The following is a 19,108-nucleotide window of genomic DNA, read 5'->3' as shown; positions in this document are numbered from 1 at the left end:
AACACAAAATCATAAACCCTGAGTCGGTTCTGCAACTTTTAACACTGGAGACAGACCCCTGAAGTCCACGTACTTTGGGGTGACTATCTGACCAGCGCAGGGGCTGTCCAGTCTGCATTATGACTCATCCTGTTAACAGCAGTGAAGGCTGCAGGATAGGGCCCCGAAACAATGAAGAAAAAAACACAAGAGAGCTATGTACTTCTAAAAAGAGTAGAGGATGGGGGATTTCCCGTCTTCTCCCCACTTCTCATTTGAAAAAAGTGGTCATTTATGAGATAGCAAAATTAGATATCTACCCTTGACACCCCCCCAGAAGTTGGGTTTGGTTAGAGGCTAAATTTTCAGCCCATATTTCGTCTTTACAAGCTGCTCAGTTTTGGACAGAAGGTCTCAGAGCCTGTAGCCTGCAAAACCCTCAGGCAGATGCCTGGTTTTGCTCACATAAGCATGTCCAAGCTGAAGCCTTAGGACACAGGCACCACATTTCTCTGTGAAAGACTGTAATCTACTTTTGAAGACCTATCAAGGACAGCAGTTACACAAGGGAGCAGTTTCATATCTTCTGGCAAGCAACATCTTCCTCTGCAACGCAGGCATATCAGATGTAAACAACTTGAACTTGTTCTCCTGTGGCATTAATGGTTTCAAAAATCCCACCCAAGATGCCAGCAGCAGATGTCTGCATGTGTGAGCATGTACCAGCACGTGGCCACGTGAGACCACTGGTGACAGCAATGTGCTTGCAGCACAATGCCTGAGAAGGCACGTGGTGCTGCTCCCTGAAACAGCCAGTGAGTTCCTCCACATTTGCCACAAAAAATAATTCCCTGCAGCAGCTGGCGGTTTTCCAGGATCATTTATCAAAGACAATAGTGAAGGGTCCCACACTGGGAAACAGAGGAACTCCTCCATCATTTCCCAGTACTGCTTCCAGTTCACCACCTTCACAACTATTCAAACAGAAAGAGACTGGACTTACGAGTTCACACACAATACTACAATGTTTTTCCACAGGTTCCTTGTTCCCACCACTTTAACAATGCAGACTTTCTTTGGTCTCCTGGTGATCTCCTTTTCCAGCTCTGAAACAAACCAAACCAAAATTATTATTTCACTGGGGAGAAGGAGAAGCTTCACTTGTAAACTACAGATATTTTGGGGGATGTTCTGGAGAGCAGGATGCTATCGATTACTAAGAGGAGCTATAGAAATGCTGAACAAACCTGCCTAATGCCCATCTCAGGTTCCTCCTTTGCTTCTAGGCTTCCCTTAACCTTTTTGGGGCTAAAAAATTGCCCAAGAACTTCTTCACACCCCAAAGTTTCTACCAGTTTAAAATGTGTATGTAAAATGAGGGCAGCATAGGGCTTGATCCCAGCACGTATGATATAAAATTTCCTGAAGAACTTCAGAATTCTGTTAATTTTTAAACCCCCCACAGGCAGGACTGTACTTGTACTGTTACAAGACTTGCTGCCATTCTGCAGTGAACACCTGAAAAGCCATGGAAAGGACTGGAGCTTAAACTAATTTTTCATGGTAATCTTCTGAAGTTTGTTCAAATCCAGGTTTCAGAAAGCAGTGGCTAGGACACTATCTCAGCTCATTCTCTTTCCCTCCTCCCCCCATTTCAAGTATTTCAAATTGTTCTGATGGTTGTCCTAAACAGAAGAAATTTTGTTAAATATTAATTCCTGGGTGTCATCAGCTGTGATGTCTTTGTGTTTCAGAGCTAAAGCCTTACCATGTCCTTAAAGTGCTGGGCAGCTGCAAGCTAACTTTTCTTTGCAGTGCTATAGTAACGCACAAGCCTCACAAATATTGCATCTGATGTTCTTGTTGGCACGGGACAAAAATGAAGGGCACTGCTTACTTCTCAAATATCGTTAGGTTAGAGCTTGCACACCTACCTAAGCATGCCAACCAAACCACCGTTTCCAAGCTACCGGATCAGTAAGACGGCTGCAAGGGCATAAAGTCTGGTAAAAATGGAAGAAGCTGTTGCTATAAAGAAGCATTTAAAAAACAATGCACTTCAAGAGTACAGACTGCGACTGGTTTTTAGGGCAAACACTTGTACTGCTGCTTTCTAGACTGGCTGCATTTGAAGGCAGCAGCATGGCCCTGTTCTGGACTGTGCATCCGCTCCCTTTGTGAATACGCAATTAGCGAGGGTGTCCTCAGTTGTCCGCACTGGCCTGCCCTGACCTCTGCCTCACTCCACTGAATAGCAATTTCTTGAAGAGATGCAAGACAGGGAAAAACTAAAGCAAGGGGGGGAAAAAAAAATGGAGACAAATCACCCTAATTTACAAACAAAACAAAAGACGTGATTGTCTGCTGTTAGTTTAAAATTGTATCATAAAAATAATAAGTCAAAGAAACACTATTTACATGCAAATAATTGAGCTATTCACTGCTCAGGGATCACTCCTGGTTTTCTATCTAGAGTGACTACAGGGAATGCTTCTGAGAAAAGCAGCAAAGGGTATTTTACATTAATGATTGCACTTAAGCAGAATACTGCTGTACTACCTTTCCTTACTACCTGATAATATCCATTTCTCCCCAGAATCTACACAGCATGAAGCTCACAAAAGCATAAAAACATAGGTGGAGCAAAAGAGGAAATTGGTCAAATTAATATTTGCACTACAGGAGCGCTCAGCAGGCTCAGCAATGGATCGGGGCTATATTAAAAAAATAAGCAATAGAAAAAGATGGTACCTAATCTCAAAGAGTAAGGTCAAAATGATTTTTGTAGGAAGATTCTGGTAAGGAATAAGTGGGAACACAGTAATTCAGAACAACTGAAGCAGTTAGATAAAACATAGTTATAAAGTCTATAATTGAGCCCAAGCCAAACCTTGTACAGTGAAAAAACTCGAATCAAGCACTAGAAGCAGCAAAAGGTTTTGAAAAGCTGTTGATGACTATTTACTATTTCAGCTGAAAGGCAACAATGAAAAACACCACCCAAAGAACACACTTTGCACAGTTCTCATGTGGACATAAGAGTTCACTCTCGAACTGTCTATGAATGACTGGATCTTACCTGTCACAGTAAAACATCTACTCCCACAGCAGGAGACAGTCCCTGATACAATACTCTTAGAATTTTCTTAATTTGGGTTTTTTTTGTTTCTCAAAGTAATTTTTACTTTTTTCTTTGGGAAGAGAAAGTAGATTTTATTGCCAATATGTGCTTTACTGAGCCACAACTTAAAACTAAGTGAAGCAACACTTAACTTTGTTATACTTCTGCTGGGAGCCAAACATTATTTTGCCCTCCACTCCTGCTTTGTTCGTACATTAATGGTTGCTACAATCCGTATGTTCTTTCTTTATTGTCACTCATCCTTCCCGTGCATTCTGGCTCCCTTTTAACTGTTCTTATAAATCAATCCTTCCCAACTAACTCTCATTAGGGTTTTTCAATAAACTGACGTTCTACCCTCAAGTAACGGGTTGCTTGTGGGTTATGTGAACTGGCAAACATATCCTCTGCTTCAGCTGCAGCGAGGATCACACATAAGGGGGATTTCACCCCTTCTCTGCTCTGCTTCATGCAGCAGTCTCCCTTCAGTGGACCCTTGCTTCTTCTCTGATGGGGCTTATACTCCATAAATACACAGCATCATTAAATGAAAATGTCCCAGAAGAGATTCCAGATGTAGCTGCATTACAAGAATTAAATTAAAAACAAAGTAAAAAAAAATAAATCTGGCCTCAAACCTTACACCAAAGAATGCAAACAACACCTGACTTTTTACTGGAAGCCTCCTGGCTCTACCAACTATTTACTCCCCCATCCCTCTACGAGGCATTTAACCTCCAAATCCAAGTCACCTGCTTCAGACAAATGGCTCTTCTCAAGTCTCCCACACCATCTATGTTTCCGACGACTTTCTCCATCCTTTAGTTCTATATATACCAGTCAGATATTCACAAAAACCTCAACCTATTGCAAAATCAGTAATTTACAATAACCAAAATATCATTCAGATAGCAACAAATAAGCTATGTGACTTGCAAAAAAGTCATCACCTACTGGATCTCATTTAAGTGGTCTGCTGTCTTTGGAGGTAGCCTGCTTGCATAAAAGTATCTGCTCTGACTGACTGTGATGGGCATCAGGAGAGTAACAGCTCTTTTGCTGTCTGGACTTCATAAGTCAATGTTAAGATCTTAGAAGTCAAGCCAATGTCTGTTAAAACCCAATGGAAGCAAACAATTGCTCTGTCAGTTACTGGAATAACACCAGGAAAACTCCCCCTATCCTCAACTTATTCTTAGATTTTGCAATGAAGTCACCAGTTCAGAATGAATTTGCATAAAATATTTCAGTTCTGACTGATTTACTAGAAGGGTGAATATGGAAAATAAAAAAATATTTTTATGCGTTTACTCAGAGGCCCATTATGAGTTTTCCCATACTCCGGAGCCCACACACACTCTAGGCTTCCTATTCAGGGACGCGGTAGGAAAACTGTCAACAAGCTAAGTCTTTATATCTCAGTGGAAATTAAAACTATTCATTGGAAGTCTCATGGGGAGGGGAGCCCTACCAGCTTCCAATGCTGCTGAATTCTCGTGGGATTCTCTGTGTTTCAGGAGCATGGCTTTCAAAATCAGAAAGCATCTTTTAAAGCCTTCAAATGAAGCTGCCCATCTCTGCATCACTTGGCAAAGTCAAAATAGACAAAGCTCAGATCAAGTTACCGAAAAAGGATGTCCAAAATGACAAGTGTCCTGTGGTGATAGACTTCTGCTGGATTTTTATGGCTGCTAAATGATACTGTCAGTAGCTCTTTGAACATGAAAAGAGCTATAGAACCCCAGCACAGAGGCTCAATCAATCCCTGGAGCATAACAGCTCTGCAGTGGGAGGTAGATTGGTCCAAAATGCAGAGCTGAATGCCACACTGAGTTACTGGTACACAGGTTTATTTATACCTTCCAGGATTTCTGTCTCCATGAACTCCCTTTGTGCTCATTTATTTATTTATTAAATCATGGAGGACTAGCAGCCTGATACACCGTATTTTCAAAAACCTAACAGCAAAACGATATTGATGGGTATCAAATCACACACAGAAATTATGGAGGTAGGCAGGAAGCTGATTGATGGGCAGACAACAAGGCATAGAAAAGTGGAAATCACAAATGGATGGCAGGAGGTTAGTGGCGGGATGACTCATTCTCAGAAAATCTAGTTTAATAACCTCACAATGGAGCTTGGCACAAATCTTAGGAATGTGCCAATGAAGTTTGTTTGCTGGTGATAAAGTATACCATAGAAATGGGACATCAGAGGGAACTGAGTGAGCTTGAGACCATACGTAGCAAAAGCAAGTAAAAAATGCAAAATACAGGGTGAGACACTCGGGAACTAACGGGAAACGCTTCTACTGAAAGATAATACTGTGTTGGACTTGATTATATACTACCTGATCACACAAGTTTATAAGGTACCAGTCTGTTGTGTCCATGAGGTATTTATGATTCAGACATTGAAATACTGGTGCTCTTTTACAATTCTGGTCATCAATATTTGAGAAACTAAAGCCTTGGCAAACCTATTTACAAAAGGAGAAGAGATAGAGGGGAACTTCAGCTGATAGAGAACTTCAACTCAACAAAGAAATGGAGCTGCTGCCTGCTCACATAGTATGGGAAAAGAGAAAAAGCATTTTAAGATAAAGATAGTCACAGACAGGAGCAAATAGGAAGGAGGAAAGACAAAGAACCTAGACAGCTATAGTGTATTTGAATTGAATGCTAAACTGTAACTTGGTACAAGAGCAATTCGGAGTCTGGAATGGCCTTCTAACAAAAGCACAGGACATAAATACTAACAGCATTTTAAATGAAGCTCATTTCATGACAACAGCTGTATAACTTGATGACTATAATAGCAAAGAACTGTTTGCAATAATGTTTCAATCCTGTATTTCTAATTGCTTTAAAAAAAGATAGGAAAAGCCAGACATAGTTGCCACTGCAATCTTAAATTTCTCGTATGCATTATGATACAGCACTTAATTAGATGCTCACACAAGGTTTTCCCTCAGAAGTCTCACTGTAGTCAGCAAATGAGCAGCTATTAATGATGCCTCTACCTTTCCCATTCAACACATGCCCCTCAGCCTTATTATCCAAACCTCCCAGTGAGTACAAAATCACAGGTTTCCTCAGAGACATTCCTACAGTGCTGTCAGAATATTCATGTACTTCATAAATACCAATGAAATCACCCCCACCACCTTCTTGTAACAATAAGGACAAAGATTATTCCTGTTTTGAAGACAGGAAGATAAAATACAGAGGATTTGTGTCCAGAATGAGAAAAATCATGCAGCAACACTCATTGTAGGCGCTGATATAAATGCACCAGCTTTCTGCAAATCATGCCCCAGAATTACGTGCTAGAGGCAGATGCTGAAGAAATTGTGATTAGTGACAGCACTGGAAGAGCCTGATTTCAGGGAAATTTCCATCATCATATGAGGACATCCCTGGCAGAGACAGGGAATGAGTACAGCTCTTGAGGAGGCATTCAGCTTCATTTCCCCAAGACTGTCATCTTTCCTTCTGCAACCCTCTGTCTCATTCACTACACACCTTCCAAATTCTGCAACAAATGAGGAACAGACAAGAGCTTCATTCCCACAGCATCGTCCATCCTATGCACTGATTCGTCCATCCTATGCCCTGTGGAAAAAATAGGTCGTAATTATGTTATTAAAGGCTGTATCATCATGCCTTCATGCCAGGAGGCCAAGCAAGGGTTGCCCAGGCAACCTGACTTCTTGCATTTCCCAGAGTGTGACTTGTCAATGTTCACATTCCTCTAATATTACTCAATATTAAAAACCAAAAAGCAACACAAAGAATATCTCAAATGTCACTATGAGGAGCCAAGTCAGCGCCACCAGGACGTTTCAGATACCTACACATGCATTGCTGCTATCTACTGCCAGAGCTACGGAGGAAACCTCAGCAGGCAGAGCAGGTGAGTTGGGCAGTATGGAGGGATGAAGCACACAGTTCAGGAGTGGATTTCACAAAGGAAGAGAGGTAAGATCCTTGGGCTAGGCAGGTTGTTCTGGAGGGAGGGAGAAGCAAATGGTCGCAGTCCCTTTGATTTCCATACTCTAGCTCTCCCCCAGTCCCATGTCACCTTTGCTGCTTGAAGTCCCCTTCAACTATCTCCATTCTTTGCTCCCACCACTCTTTTCACTTTCTTATTTCTACTCTTCTCTATCCACTGGCCTCCTCTTACCGCTCTCTGCCTCTGCTTTGTTCCTGAGGTCTCCCCTCCTAATCCCTCACATCTGCCTCCAGGCTCACCTATCCTCTCGCCTCAGTGCAGGTGGGACAGGGGAGTGCCAGCAGTGCCAAGGGCTTGCTGCCAGCCCTCTCTGCACATGGTTCCTGCCCTATAAAGCCAGCTGCTCTGGGAGGAAAGGCAGCACTGTGGACAAAGAGCCAGTGTGCCAGTCTGGCACAAAGCGTCTGTGACAGGCTGGCGTGAGGCCAGCGAGTCTGCGGAGGGCTCGACTGGTGAGAAAGAGTCATTCAGGCTTAAATAGAGGCCGATACCCACCCCCTCCCCTCTTCTTTTTATCCTTTCTCCCCAATTTTCTAGCATATTTTGCTTTTCCCAGTGGCATCAAAAAGGAACATCCTTAATAGAGAGCTTCTTTTTCCCCCTGTTCCCTCTAAACCATGCTGCTGTCAGAGGTCGCTATTGCCAGGGATACAGACAGAGCACACATGGGCCTCTCTCTTCCATTCCTGTAGATCTAGCCAGCAAAAGACTACTTAACTGAGCAGTTTTATGCTTGATACTTGCTATTTATAATGTACAGCATGTCCTGAAAGGGTTGCACAAGCCCCATCAGCTCCTGCTTATGGACAGTAGGGGACCACCAGGAGAAACCCAGCCTCCTGAAAGCTCACTTAACATACAAGAGGGCAACAGAAATCACTGGCTGGTGTTGTGCGAGATAATTTTTGTAGCTGATACACAGTCCTCTGTATGACTTCAAGGCTGACTCAAGTAGCATCTTGAACTGTTTTAACTAAAATTTCCCACATTTACCTGAGTGCCTCCTGAGACTTGCATGGGATATTTAAGTTTAGCACCATTAAACAACCAAGCAACAGGATTTAGTAAAAGAACACATCTGGCAGGTTTGTACATAGTAGCATCACATGGAGTTTCCTATGTTATGGTAACTTGCTTTCTTTCTTTAGCTAATACACCTGCCTCTTCATCCACTACAAGCTTTAAAACAGTAGCATAGTTGTAGGTGTGATTGTCTAAGGATATGAGTAAAGCTTTGTTAATCTTGGGAAAGAGACTGACTTTCAGACATGAGGCTTTTTTACCTTTCCATCTGCTATTTACCCAATGGAAAAAAAAATAAAATAAAAAGCATGCAAGTACATAGATCCAAGCCTCTGGCTTATGGAAAAATATATACCCAAACAAAACAGGAAACCAGCTTATGTATATAAAAAAGTCATGGCAGCATGTTACTCAGTAGCAAGAACTGTGAAAGATATTTTTTTTTCCATTACAAGTATAAGCCCCTGAAAACCACAGCTTTCCTCACTGCAATCCACATACACATACGCACACAAAGTACTTCTCACCACTGTACCCCTTCCTCCTCTCCACAATGTGCTTTGCATGCTAAAGTCTTTGTATCTATTTGGATGCTTGATCTTTGCTGGTCACTTCTAGAATTGCATCAATATTATTTCTCTAAGCTTAGGAAAAAACCTTGGAAGGGAACAGCTATAACCTGTCTGCCCACAGGAGCATTCCAATTTTCATCTAGAGATGAGCAAAAAGGAGGTTATGTTATTCAGCCTGGTCAAGCACTTATTTTTCTCTTAAGGAACATCTGAAATGTTTCCCACCACAGGGGAAGAGAACTGCACAAAGCTGGGTTTCCACGGATGCATCAAGTCTGACACTCAAGTAAATGCTGATGTGGCCTCTCTAGCGATGCATTTCCCAGCACACCCAAACATGCTGGCAGGGTTGAGCGCTGGTGCAGCAGAGAGCAGCTTGCAGCAGTTGATGTGTTCCAGCCAACAAACAGACACTTCACCCCACACAAAGAAAAAACACACATCCAACCAAAATAAGGAAAGCCATCTAAACAACACCCCTTCAAATGGTGTAAGGGCAGTTGGTGCTTTGGGTTTTCCAATGGCACTAAATGTTCTTGTCTCCTGTTCTTTAAACAGATCTCCATGCATCCTTAGCATTTATTTCACTCAGGTCAAAACAACTGTCCTGCAGCTGCACTGAAATACACGTTTGTTTCTTGTTCCACAGGGGAACAGCAAAGAGATGAGTAAGTTTTCGGAGAAACTGGCAGTGGAAAAACCTGTACTAAATTAATATTACCAAAATATTTAATTTGCTTATGATCAAAGCTGACTTTTCAGATAACTTTTTGAAATATTTTTTAACAAAACTCACCAAGACTGTATGACAAATGACATTTCAATATGTGGTTGGATAAAAATCATTCCCTGATGCAAAAAGTGACTTTAAACTTTTCTTTCTAGAAGAGGGAAAAGCGTTAAGGCAACTGGTGAAATTTTGAGACTCCAGACATTAGGGATAATTTAACCAGGTTTAATTAGAACAGCTAGATTTCTTCAGCATTAAAGAAGAATATATGACCACATAAACCCAAAAATATCTTCATGAAGGCTAATTATTCCTGTCAAAAAACACAAGGTGCATTAATCACTCAAAAATAAAACCACTTATTGTGGCTTATTGTTGAGGGGGTGGCTCTCCTTTGGTTTTGCAACCAACAGACCCTATGTTACACCCCTGGGGCAGGCTACCGAGAAGATAAGGGCAGTGTTAATTTACAGCACTCTGGACTCCTATCAGCATCCCTTGTCTCACTTTAATTTGTTTGCCATGCATACTGTCTTGCTGGCTGAGCATTGCTCATCAACAGCCCATGCTGATTTTCTCCAGACATGGGTTGTTACTGCAGCTGCTGGACCTTTCAACTGCAGTTGGACCACTGTCCAGACATTTGTTTTCTTTAGAGACATCTCTCAAAAGAGCATTAGCAAACCACTTCCACCCTACAGATTGATTCAAAACCAGCAGATAAATAGTGCTTCCTTTTTTTTTTTCCACCTAACACATGGGTCACCTTCCTGGGAGCAAACAGGCCTTACAGAACGTTAGTGGCATTTTCCACTATGGGCAGTGTAGCCAAATAGACAAGTAAAAGCTTTCAGTAGGCAATAGGAACAGCATGATTCTTCAGAAGAGAAAATAAGCCTGTTCATTGCTTGGATGGCAATTAAAAATTGCATTTTCTTCCATCCCAGAAATGCTTCACCCACTTGAATGCTACTTCTTTTTATTATGGAACTTGTGTTGGCTGAAAAAATGGGTACACACCGAACTACTGTAACTCCTGTAATGATCTGTTATAGAGAGTATACTAATTTGACTGGTATGTATGAGTAAAATTACAGTGAGGTTTCCAGCTGGAAGGGACTGCAAGTGAGTAGTTTATCATTTAAATGCATTGGGAGTAATTCAATCACAGGAGGCTGTTACGACATTGCAGGAGTAATAAGCAACAGCAACACAATGGCCCCTAACTACAGCAAGACTGTTTTCCACCTGAAAGGGCTGGAAACTAAGAATAAACCAAATCACAGACAAAAAATGCCTCCACACAAATAGGAAAGTTCAACAATGGAATCAAGGGGAAATATGTGATATCTGCATCAGGCTCACTGGCATTCTTTCTCCCAGGCAAGTACTAGCTTTTTACCCATTGCCTGCTACAGCAACTACAGATATGTGATTATAACATGAGAGCAGAGAAATGCTTTCTTCTGCTTATGGGCCCACTGGGAGTCACATAGCCTGAGGTTTGATCACATCCTCCATTTGGGATTTCTACTTTACTCCTGTCCTTACTCAGACTGTCAACATTGCCATGCACTCAGAATGAGAGAAGATCCTTCCAAAATTTTTATTTAAGCCCATTTCATACTTTTGATACTGCTCCTTTTTTTACTCTTTCTACAGAAATGAAGCATCCCTCCAAAGCTGGGTCAGGAAAGCCTTAATGTGTGGGACTGCAGAGAGAGTTTAAAGAGAAAAAGTAAAGGAAGAAATAACAAAAACCCCAACAACATCCCCAAAAAAATCCAGCATCAGCAAGGAGGCAGAAATGACCATGTTCTATATTACTTAAAAGTTTTTCTGTATTACGTAAAAGTTTGCAAAGGGTAACGTACTGACAACTGCTATATCTAAATGTATTTGCAGGCAGAGAACCCATATCAGCAAGATGTGTAATAACGCTGTTTTCCACACAAAAGAGAGTCCCTCATTAAACAGGAATGTACTCTTACCATGAAACTTCTGGAAAAAGTAATCAGTCACAAATAATAGTCATAAAACCATTTTGATACTTAGCTTTCCTCCATGGACAATATCATTATACATGGCTTAAATAAATACCTCAAGCCTACAGTTGCATCTTTATGATTTTCCTTAAAGGAAATTCAAGTAATTTATTTTTTCTTTCCTCTAAAATACATTTTATTTCATCTGCAAATTCAAGAAACTGACTAGCTGAGAAAAGCCAAATTTGGAGCTGGTTGGGAAACTCTAAGTCCAACTGTGATATAATTCATTGCCTCAGAAATAAGTTTTATCCAAGATCCACCACTTATTCTGGGGAAGATGTGCAACAAGGAGGTGGGGAGGTGGCAACCACCAGGTTAGTGGCTTCCTACACACATGCCAGAACTTTACCAGAAAAATGGTATTTACATTGCAAAGCCACGTAGTGTGCAATGCAGATCCAGGAACTGTAACCCCAGACACCCAATTCACATGCTAACAAGCTGATTAACACCAGCCTGCCAGCTGCACCAGAAATCACAGCAGTGACCTGGGTATGAATACCTCAGACTCAAATCAGACTTCTTCACTCCTCACTGCTTCCTTTGTTAGGCATTGATGTTAACAGTGGCATTCTTCCATTACGGATGCAGTCTGTTCCAGTGCTGAACGCTGCCTTTAGCACTGACTGACTGAAGCTACAGGTACCCCAGAGACTTTCAGCAGCGAGTACTGGCCAAGCGCAGGAAGCATCACCCCTACCCACAGGCAGAGCTACTGGGTGAGGTCTCCCTGCAGGCCCTGGGGTCAGAGTAAGCAGAGGTTGGAAAAGTGTGTGTGGGGAAGAAACATTTCTACTATTTTCTGATTAGCAGCTAGTCTGACACGGACTGTAAGTGACAGTGCAACACAGGTAGTTTTAGTGTTTATGGGCACTGTCAGGCCTGTGAGAAGGAAGTGGAGAGCCTGAACCAAATCTGACAGGTGCATCAGTGAGATGAAGATGAGGAAACTCTTCACCTTTGTTGTAATTAGAGCCACACACACATGCACAGTCTCGTTTGCAAAGCACTCTGTGAGACAGGAGCATAACTGTTTCAGTGACAATGCTAGTGACAAGAGGAGCCAGCTCTTTCTAAAAGCATCAGTAAACCACGGAACTGACAATTCGGACTCAACCAAAAGCTGCACCCTAAAACTGCCAATTGCAGGGCCCCCCCATCCCCAGATGGGATCACCATCCTTCAGATGATGCAGGAAAGAGAATCAACTCTTGAAGTGAGGTTTTAAAGAGAAACTGTAACATGGTTTAGGTCTGCCACAGGGCTGGCATTTTAGAATTGGAGGTTTGAGTGCTGCCACTTCTTCAAACCAACAAAATAAGTGTTGTGTGATGGGCAGGATCCCAGTGAGCAGCTTCCTTAAAGCACAGTTTTCAGAAGCACACAGGGCTGAAGGGGCACTCTGTAGCCATGACAAAATTCTTCAAGAGATGTCTCTAAAGATGTACAGCACTGCAAGATGAGACTATAATTAGTAGGACTATTCAACAGGCCAAGTAATTTTAAGCACAGTGCTGGAGTTTGGGATGGTTTTTCAAGGAAAGCAAAATGAATGAATGAATGAATGAGTGAATGAACAAACAAATGGGATGATTTTACAGGCAGTAAATAGATTATTTCTAAGCAGTAATGCCATGTGCAGCCTTTAGAGAAGAGCGAGCAACTTTATCTGAGTGGAAGGATTTGTTTTTGTCTATCTGTCCTACTCACCAGGCACCACTCCTTTGATGTCACTTTCTGTGTTCATCCTGTTCTTGCGCGTGAACTGAAGAATCAGTTCCTTGGATGCCTCAAATTGCTGCGTAGCCATCAGCCACCGAAGGGATTCTGGGAAAATACTTCAAAAGATGGAAAACATGTTAGGTGGCCTTCCAAGTTTCTGTCAGAGGAAGAACTGATAGTGTTTAGCTGCTCATTTGACCAATCATGAGCTACATAATTATTTTCAAAAAGCAGAAGAATCACTTAGGAAACAAACGAGACAAAAAAAGATTCACAATGTGCAAATTAATGACATTTTCTTTTATACCGATTCATAAATGATAAAGGAACTATCCCATCACCTAGAAATAGGACATATCAGAATTTTATAAAGTATTAGAGGCCTTCTGCCCATTAATGCAATTTTGAAATAACTGGGAGAAGGCAGCAGCACTGTCTGTAACAGACACTTGCTGCCAAGCAGAAAATGAATGAGAAGTGCAGTTAACATGTGGTAATTCACACTGAAGAAGGAAAATAGCTGACAGAAGTGATTTGGATTCTCTTGTAAAGATACAGAGAGGAGACAGAAAAATTACTTTTTGGGATTATAATGGAACAGATTTTTTTAAATTTTTAAACATGTCAGAAATCTTTTTGCACATATGCAGACTTTAAGACATTCTTTTATACAGATTAGTATTGTATATGTTCCAGACAACATTCAGTTGTTGTTCTAAAAGTTTGCCCCAGTAGATAATATAACATTAGTTGAGTTGCCTTAAAAATATACAGATGCACACAAAGTTACAAAATAAAACTCTGATTTCCATCCAGTTGTTTCCTTCAAGTGCTGATATTCACCTGAGTCATTAGCTCAACTGATAAGTCTTCCTTTATTTGAGTTTAATACAAAACTAAAAGAAATATGTAGAACTTAAAATAAATAAACAAAAACTCCAATACTTCTATGGATATGAAAACTTTCAGATCTAACTTCAGGCATATTTTTTTTTTCCCATGTAGGCCTCATTTTCACTAAACTTCTGTTGTCGTTTTGCTTGGACAGAGTCATAGAATCAATACTCTGTTCAGAAAAGCTGCATTTCTGAGAAGACTATAGTACTTGATTAGTGGAAACAAAGTTGATAAGACACCGTTTTATTTTTTGGCCAACATTGTTATGCAGGTTGCTGTAGTGATCAAGATCTTCAGCAGTTTTGCGATTAGCTAGGTACTAAAGCTGGGGGGACTGAAAGCCAACGGCCAACCAAGCAGAATTATTCCATACCATAAATGTCAGACTCACTATATATTGGGGAGCTTACGGAAGATGTCCTTTCTTTTCTCAGTGGTTGTCATCACCAGAGGGTTTTGCCCACCGTTCTGCTCCCAAGGCCTCCTACTCCCCCACTGTCACTGGAGCTGTTGTGCTTGCACTGTTTACTTATTTTATCTAATACTCACTGCTGGGAGCACACAGCCAGTGACTGCTGTATGAGCTGACTATAACTTTATGTGGTTTATTATTGTTGTTCCTATTATTATTGCAATTTATTAGTATTATTATTACAGTTTGGCTTGGTTTAGTTTATTTCAAACATTAAACTGTTTTTATCTCAACTCAGTGTTGAATGGAGTGTTTTGACCTTTCTCTTCCAATTCTCTCCTCTGTCTTACCAGGGAGGGCGGGGAGAGTGAGAAAGTGGCTGTATGGTGTTTAACTGCTTGCCGGGTTAAACCACGACATCTTCCCAAAGACGTTTCTAAGAACAAATTTAACAACTACTTTTAACTTCACATATATAATAAAACTCAAATTTCCTTTCCAAAGCACTGATCTTTGCTGTGGCTGCTGCCTCAGTTCTTATACTTCTAAGCAGTGGACCAGGCAATTGCATCATTATGGTACTATCTTTAAAGGCAGATGCAATTTGGAAGACAGCTTAGTGAAAGCTCCATCCTAGATAAAGAATAATATTGTTTTTTAAGAAGAAAAGAGGCGAGAAGTCAGGCAGACTGCAATACAAGTGATATCAGACAACAAAAACATATAACAGCCACGATGACAGCTATTCAGCTTGACAGCTTATTTAATACCACTGGTGCATGAACGGATGCTTTGGCATATCCTCTTGCAGAAAGTCCTGTACTGCAAAAGCATATTCTGAAAAACTGGGAATTCTCCGAATATAAAATCTACCTGCACTTGGCTCTGGACAGAGGACAGCTTCAGCCACTAGCTTAAAACTTGCATTTTTTTGAATGATCTGCTTACAGGTCCCAAGTGACAAGCCCTGTGAGGAACACCCACTCTTAGGGAACTGGAAGAGAGCCACAGGGATGTGGCACTGCAGGGACAAACACTGTCTCTGCCTTCCAACCCCTAAGGGTGTCTCAGACTGGAAGTGCTGAAGCCTCCCGTTCTTCAGCCGCTCCATTACTCAGTGTGAGCAGTGGGAGGATCATCTAAGAATCTCTAAAAACTCCTGGGCTGCTTTGAGCCCCAGTTATCAGGCACAGCAAGTGGAAGCGCTAGCCACCCTCTCTCTGTGCAGGTGTCCAGGCTCACTTATGGAGCATGGATCCTGCTGCTGAGGCTCATTTGTACACACCTATTTGTTGCACCTTCTGTTGCCAAACCAAGTACCATCACAAACTTAAAACTAAAAAAACCAAAGCCACTCCCTTGGTCCCTGTGGACTTCTGAACAGAAATCACAACTTCGTGCTTCATCACCTGGCATTAAATACTATATATATATACACACATACATACACACACAGATATACACATATATATAAATGAAGCTGAGTCAGCTTTATGCTGAGCGTGGGCAGTCTCCCAGATGACCAGGCTGAGCTGACTGCAGAAACCTGGCTGATAGCCTTCTACATCCTCCATCAGTGAGAAAAGGACCAGCCTTTTGCAACTGAAGAAAACAATGGGGGTGGGTGAGTAGAAGGAAAAGTTCCTAGCCTGTTACACAGGTGCTGCTTGGGAGGGACACTGGGAAAAAAAATCCTAAGTCAGAGAAATATTAAGAGCAGAGAAGAATCCCTAACAGACAGAAAAAGGCCAAACAGGTATGACACATTGCTGGAAGGAGAACCATGATCCTGTCTAGATGCAGAGCAAACCCATAAAAAGGTGTAATATGTCCATTAGACATCTGTCCCAGGGCAACAAGCCCAGTGATTACAACTTTGTGTCTTGGTGAGGGGAAATCCTATTCAACACCACCAGAAGAGAACTGGCCACCTCTTCCTAGTTCTTCAGTTTAGGTATGAGTGAAGCAGGAGTTTATATCAGATTATTGATACCTTTGCTGACCTTCATGGCATGGTCCTGTCAGGAGCTTCCTGTATCCAAAGGAGAGTACATAAAGCCTTTTCTATAACCAGAGCTTCCCTTCCCTTACACCTCTAATACACACACAGACTTTGAAAGGAACCCAACTCCTATTAATTTATTTCCAGATGTTTGTCACCAACCCTTGTGCTCATGTCTGGCTTATGTGGTTCCCTCACTGCCCTTCCAGAACAGCCTGAAAGCTGAGCAAAGGCAACAGCTTGATTTGCAGGTGTCACAGCCCACCAGCCCATGTCTCCTAGACAAATCTGCTGCCTCTCCCTTTCTGTTCATCCATGCTCAGCTTCCCAGCCCGCTCAGCCACCCACCTCCTGTGGATGGTATAACCTGCCATGTGCATATGTGGCTGGAGGCAGAGCAAATCTACAGGTGGGAGAAAGCTAAGCCCCAACACAGAGGGCAAAGAGCTCTCTCACAGCAGGAGATGGAAGTAAAGAGCAAGGAGGAAGGAGCTGTCAGCACAGGGGCTATCACAGCATCTGTTATTGAACTTACTGCTTTGGGTACATGATAGGGAATTAACAAGCAATGCAGTTTTCCAGTTCTTCTTTTATTACAAATCAGTTAGGTTTATTCCTTAATCTGTAACATATGCAGAAGGTCCATGCTCTGTTCCCCAATGCAATGCCAAGGAAAGAAGGGAACAAAGAGGTAATAAAACAATAGCACCTTCCAGAGAATATGCAACAGATGGAAAAGCTTAAGAGAAAAGTGCATGTCATGCCAACAGTATAATTAAACAGGCATCCTAACCAGAGTTTGTTTCTGCAAATGCAAAAACCCCAGGCAACACAAATCCTGCTACTTCAGCTATTACCACTATTTATCAAGCTGTCATATCACATATTATATAAGAAGGATCTATTTGCATAGCCTGCTTGTCCTGTCCAGCCAAAAAGCCACAAAGCTCTTGTAGATGATAAGGAAATAAATGCTAACATTTCCTATTGCTTTCAATGTCACCCAGCGACAACCTCTCAACAGGAATGTACGAGACCCTGACTCAGGCACCTGGAAAATATGCTAACCTCCAGAAGACTGCTGAGAGGTTACTGCTGTCTATATGTTGACTGTCATGTTTGTTAGGTGTCTTTATACTATTGTATTGTCCTTTTGGACACAAATACCTGTAAATGTTATATTTGATATCAGGTTCCATCCAGTGGTTGATCTGTTGGGCATCCCAATAGGAGATTTTGAAGTAGGCCTGCACTTGTCTGTGTGTGTATAACATATGGTGGGTTTGGGAGAACAGTATTGTACATTAAAAAGAACACCCTAGCTTATTCATCACCAAGGCTAACACTGACAAGACTATTTAGATGTCATATGTTGGAAAATGGGGGGAAAAAGCAACATTATCTTGTAAAGGATCTGTAGCTTTCCCCTGTGTGCTCTGTTTTGCCCTGAGCCCAAGTTGCGATGTGTCTACTTCTGCGAATTGTGGAAAAGCAAAGAAATCCCCACTGAGAGTTACTGCGATGAACACAGGGAACTCTGTAAGGCCTTCACGCATTAATAGAAAAATATAGAACTGTTAAAAATTCTTACATACTATAACAAGTTTTTACACGTTACAACTTGTCAGGCATACCAGCTAGCAGCTTGTCCCCTCATGGTACATAAATCCAGTCTTGCTAGTGTTATCTTTAAAATGAATGATCTAGTGTGTTATTACTGTTATGGTTTTGTGCAAGACTGCTCTCATAAGCCTCTGTTGTGTTATGCTGCCACTGCGTGTCACTATTAAGACAGAGTAACAAAGAAAGTTTATTGGGGAGATTGTATTATAGAGTCCTGGTTGGGATGGACCTGGCACCACTCTCAAAGTGAGAGCCACCCCACTTCTCTCAGGACAGCCATACCAACACTTCAGTGCCTTCGGCACAGTGGGCAGAGAGGACTGGAAGCAGTCAGGAAGAAGGATTCCTTGCAGAAATGACTCTGAGCCACTGCTTGGTGCAGATTGGCCACCCAGGTTTCAGCACAGTGTGTACTAATTTGTGCAAAATTGAGCAGGAAGCCTAGTTAAGGGCTGGCTACCTCATCCACACTAGACATTTAAGTGTGCTTGTTCAAGAGCTGACACACATTATTTTTAACCTAATTTGGCCAACCAAGGCCAAAGAAACCAAAAGTGACAGACCAGAACCACAACACAGATAAGGAAAAATTTAGCTGTACAACCATAATTAGACAACAGCTAGGCTGAGATGAATCCTTTCAAGTACTGTTTTCATCTTTCAAGGGGAAGTGACAGAATAATAGCAAAGCACAACTCACTGCTCAATGAAAGAGGACCATTTCCCGAGTTCCCACCATGTCAGAGTATGTAACCTATGTGTGTGATACAGCAAGTTATAAGGTTGTTATTTCTTATTTCAAAGTCAAATCTTTGGAAAAGGTGAATGTAACAACAAATGGAAAGCCTCATATGTGCTGTGAAGCACATACGCTTCCTGGCAGTAAGGCACCTCTCAAGTCCAGCATTAGGAACCCGAATTGTCTTTGACCCAACAGTAGGAAAAAATACTTACAACCAGTA

General features: G+C 41.7%; 1 protein-coding gene across 1 annotated transcript in view; it reads right to left on the bottom strand.

Annotated features, from left to right (window-relative positions):
- Positions 1–982: 982 nt before the first annotated feature.
- LOC104545986 (solute carrier family 22 member 23-like) overlaps positions 983–19,108 on the bottom strand; it is a gene marked incomplete at both ends in the record, with an annotated part of 97,277 nt that continues 79,151 nt past the window's right edge. Inside the window, 3 exons of the mRNA XM_010191299.1 lie at positions 983–1,085; positions 13,201–13,328; positions 19,101–19,108. The exon at positions 19,101–19,108 is cut by the window's right edge and continues 179 nt beyond it. Coding sequence (XP_010189601.1) covers positions 983–1,085; positions 13,201–13,328; positions 19,101–19,108 — 239 coding nt within the window. The remainder of the gene's footprint in view (positions 1,086–13,200; positions 13,329–19,100) is intronic.

The sequence above is a fragment of the Mesitornis unicolor genome, unplaced genomic scaffold (assembly GCF_000695765.1).
Source record: "Mesitornis unicolor isolate BGI_N332 unplaced genomic scaffold, ASM69576v1 scaffold16820, whole genome shotgun sequence".
Taxonomy (NCBI): Eukaryota; Metazoa; Chordata; class Aves; order Mesitornithiformes; family Mesitornithidae; genus Mesitornis; species Mesitornis unicolor.
The sequence above is the reverse complement of the archived record's forward strand: the minus strand, read 5'-3'. Positions and strand labels throughout refer to the sequence as shown.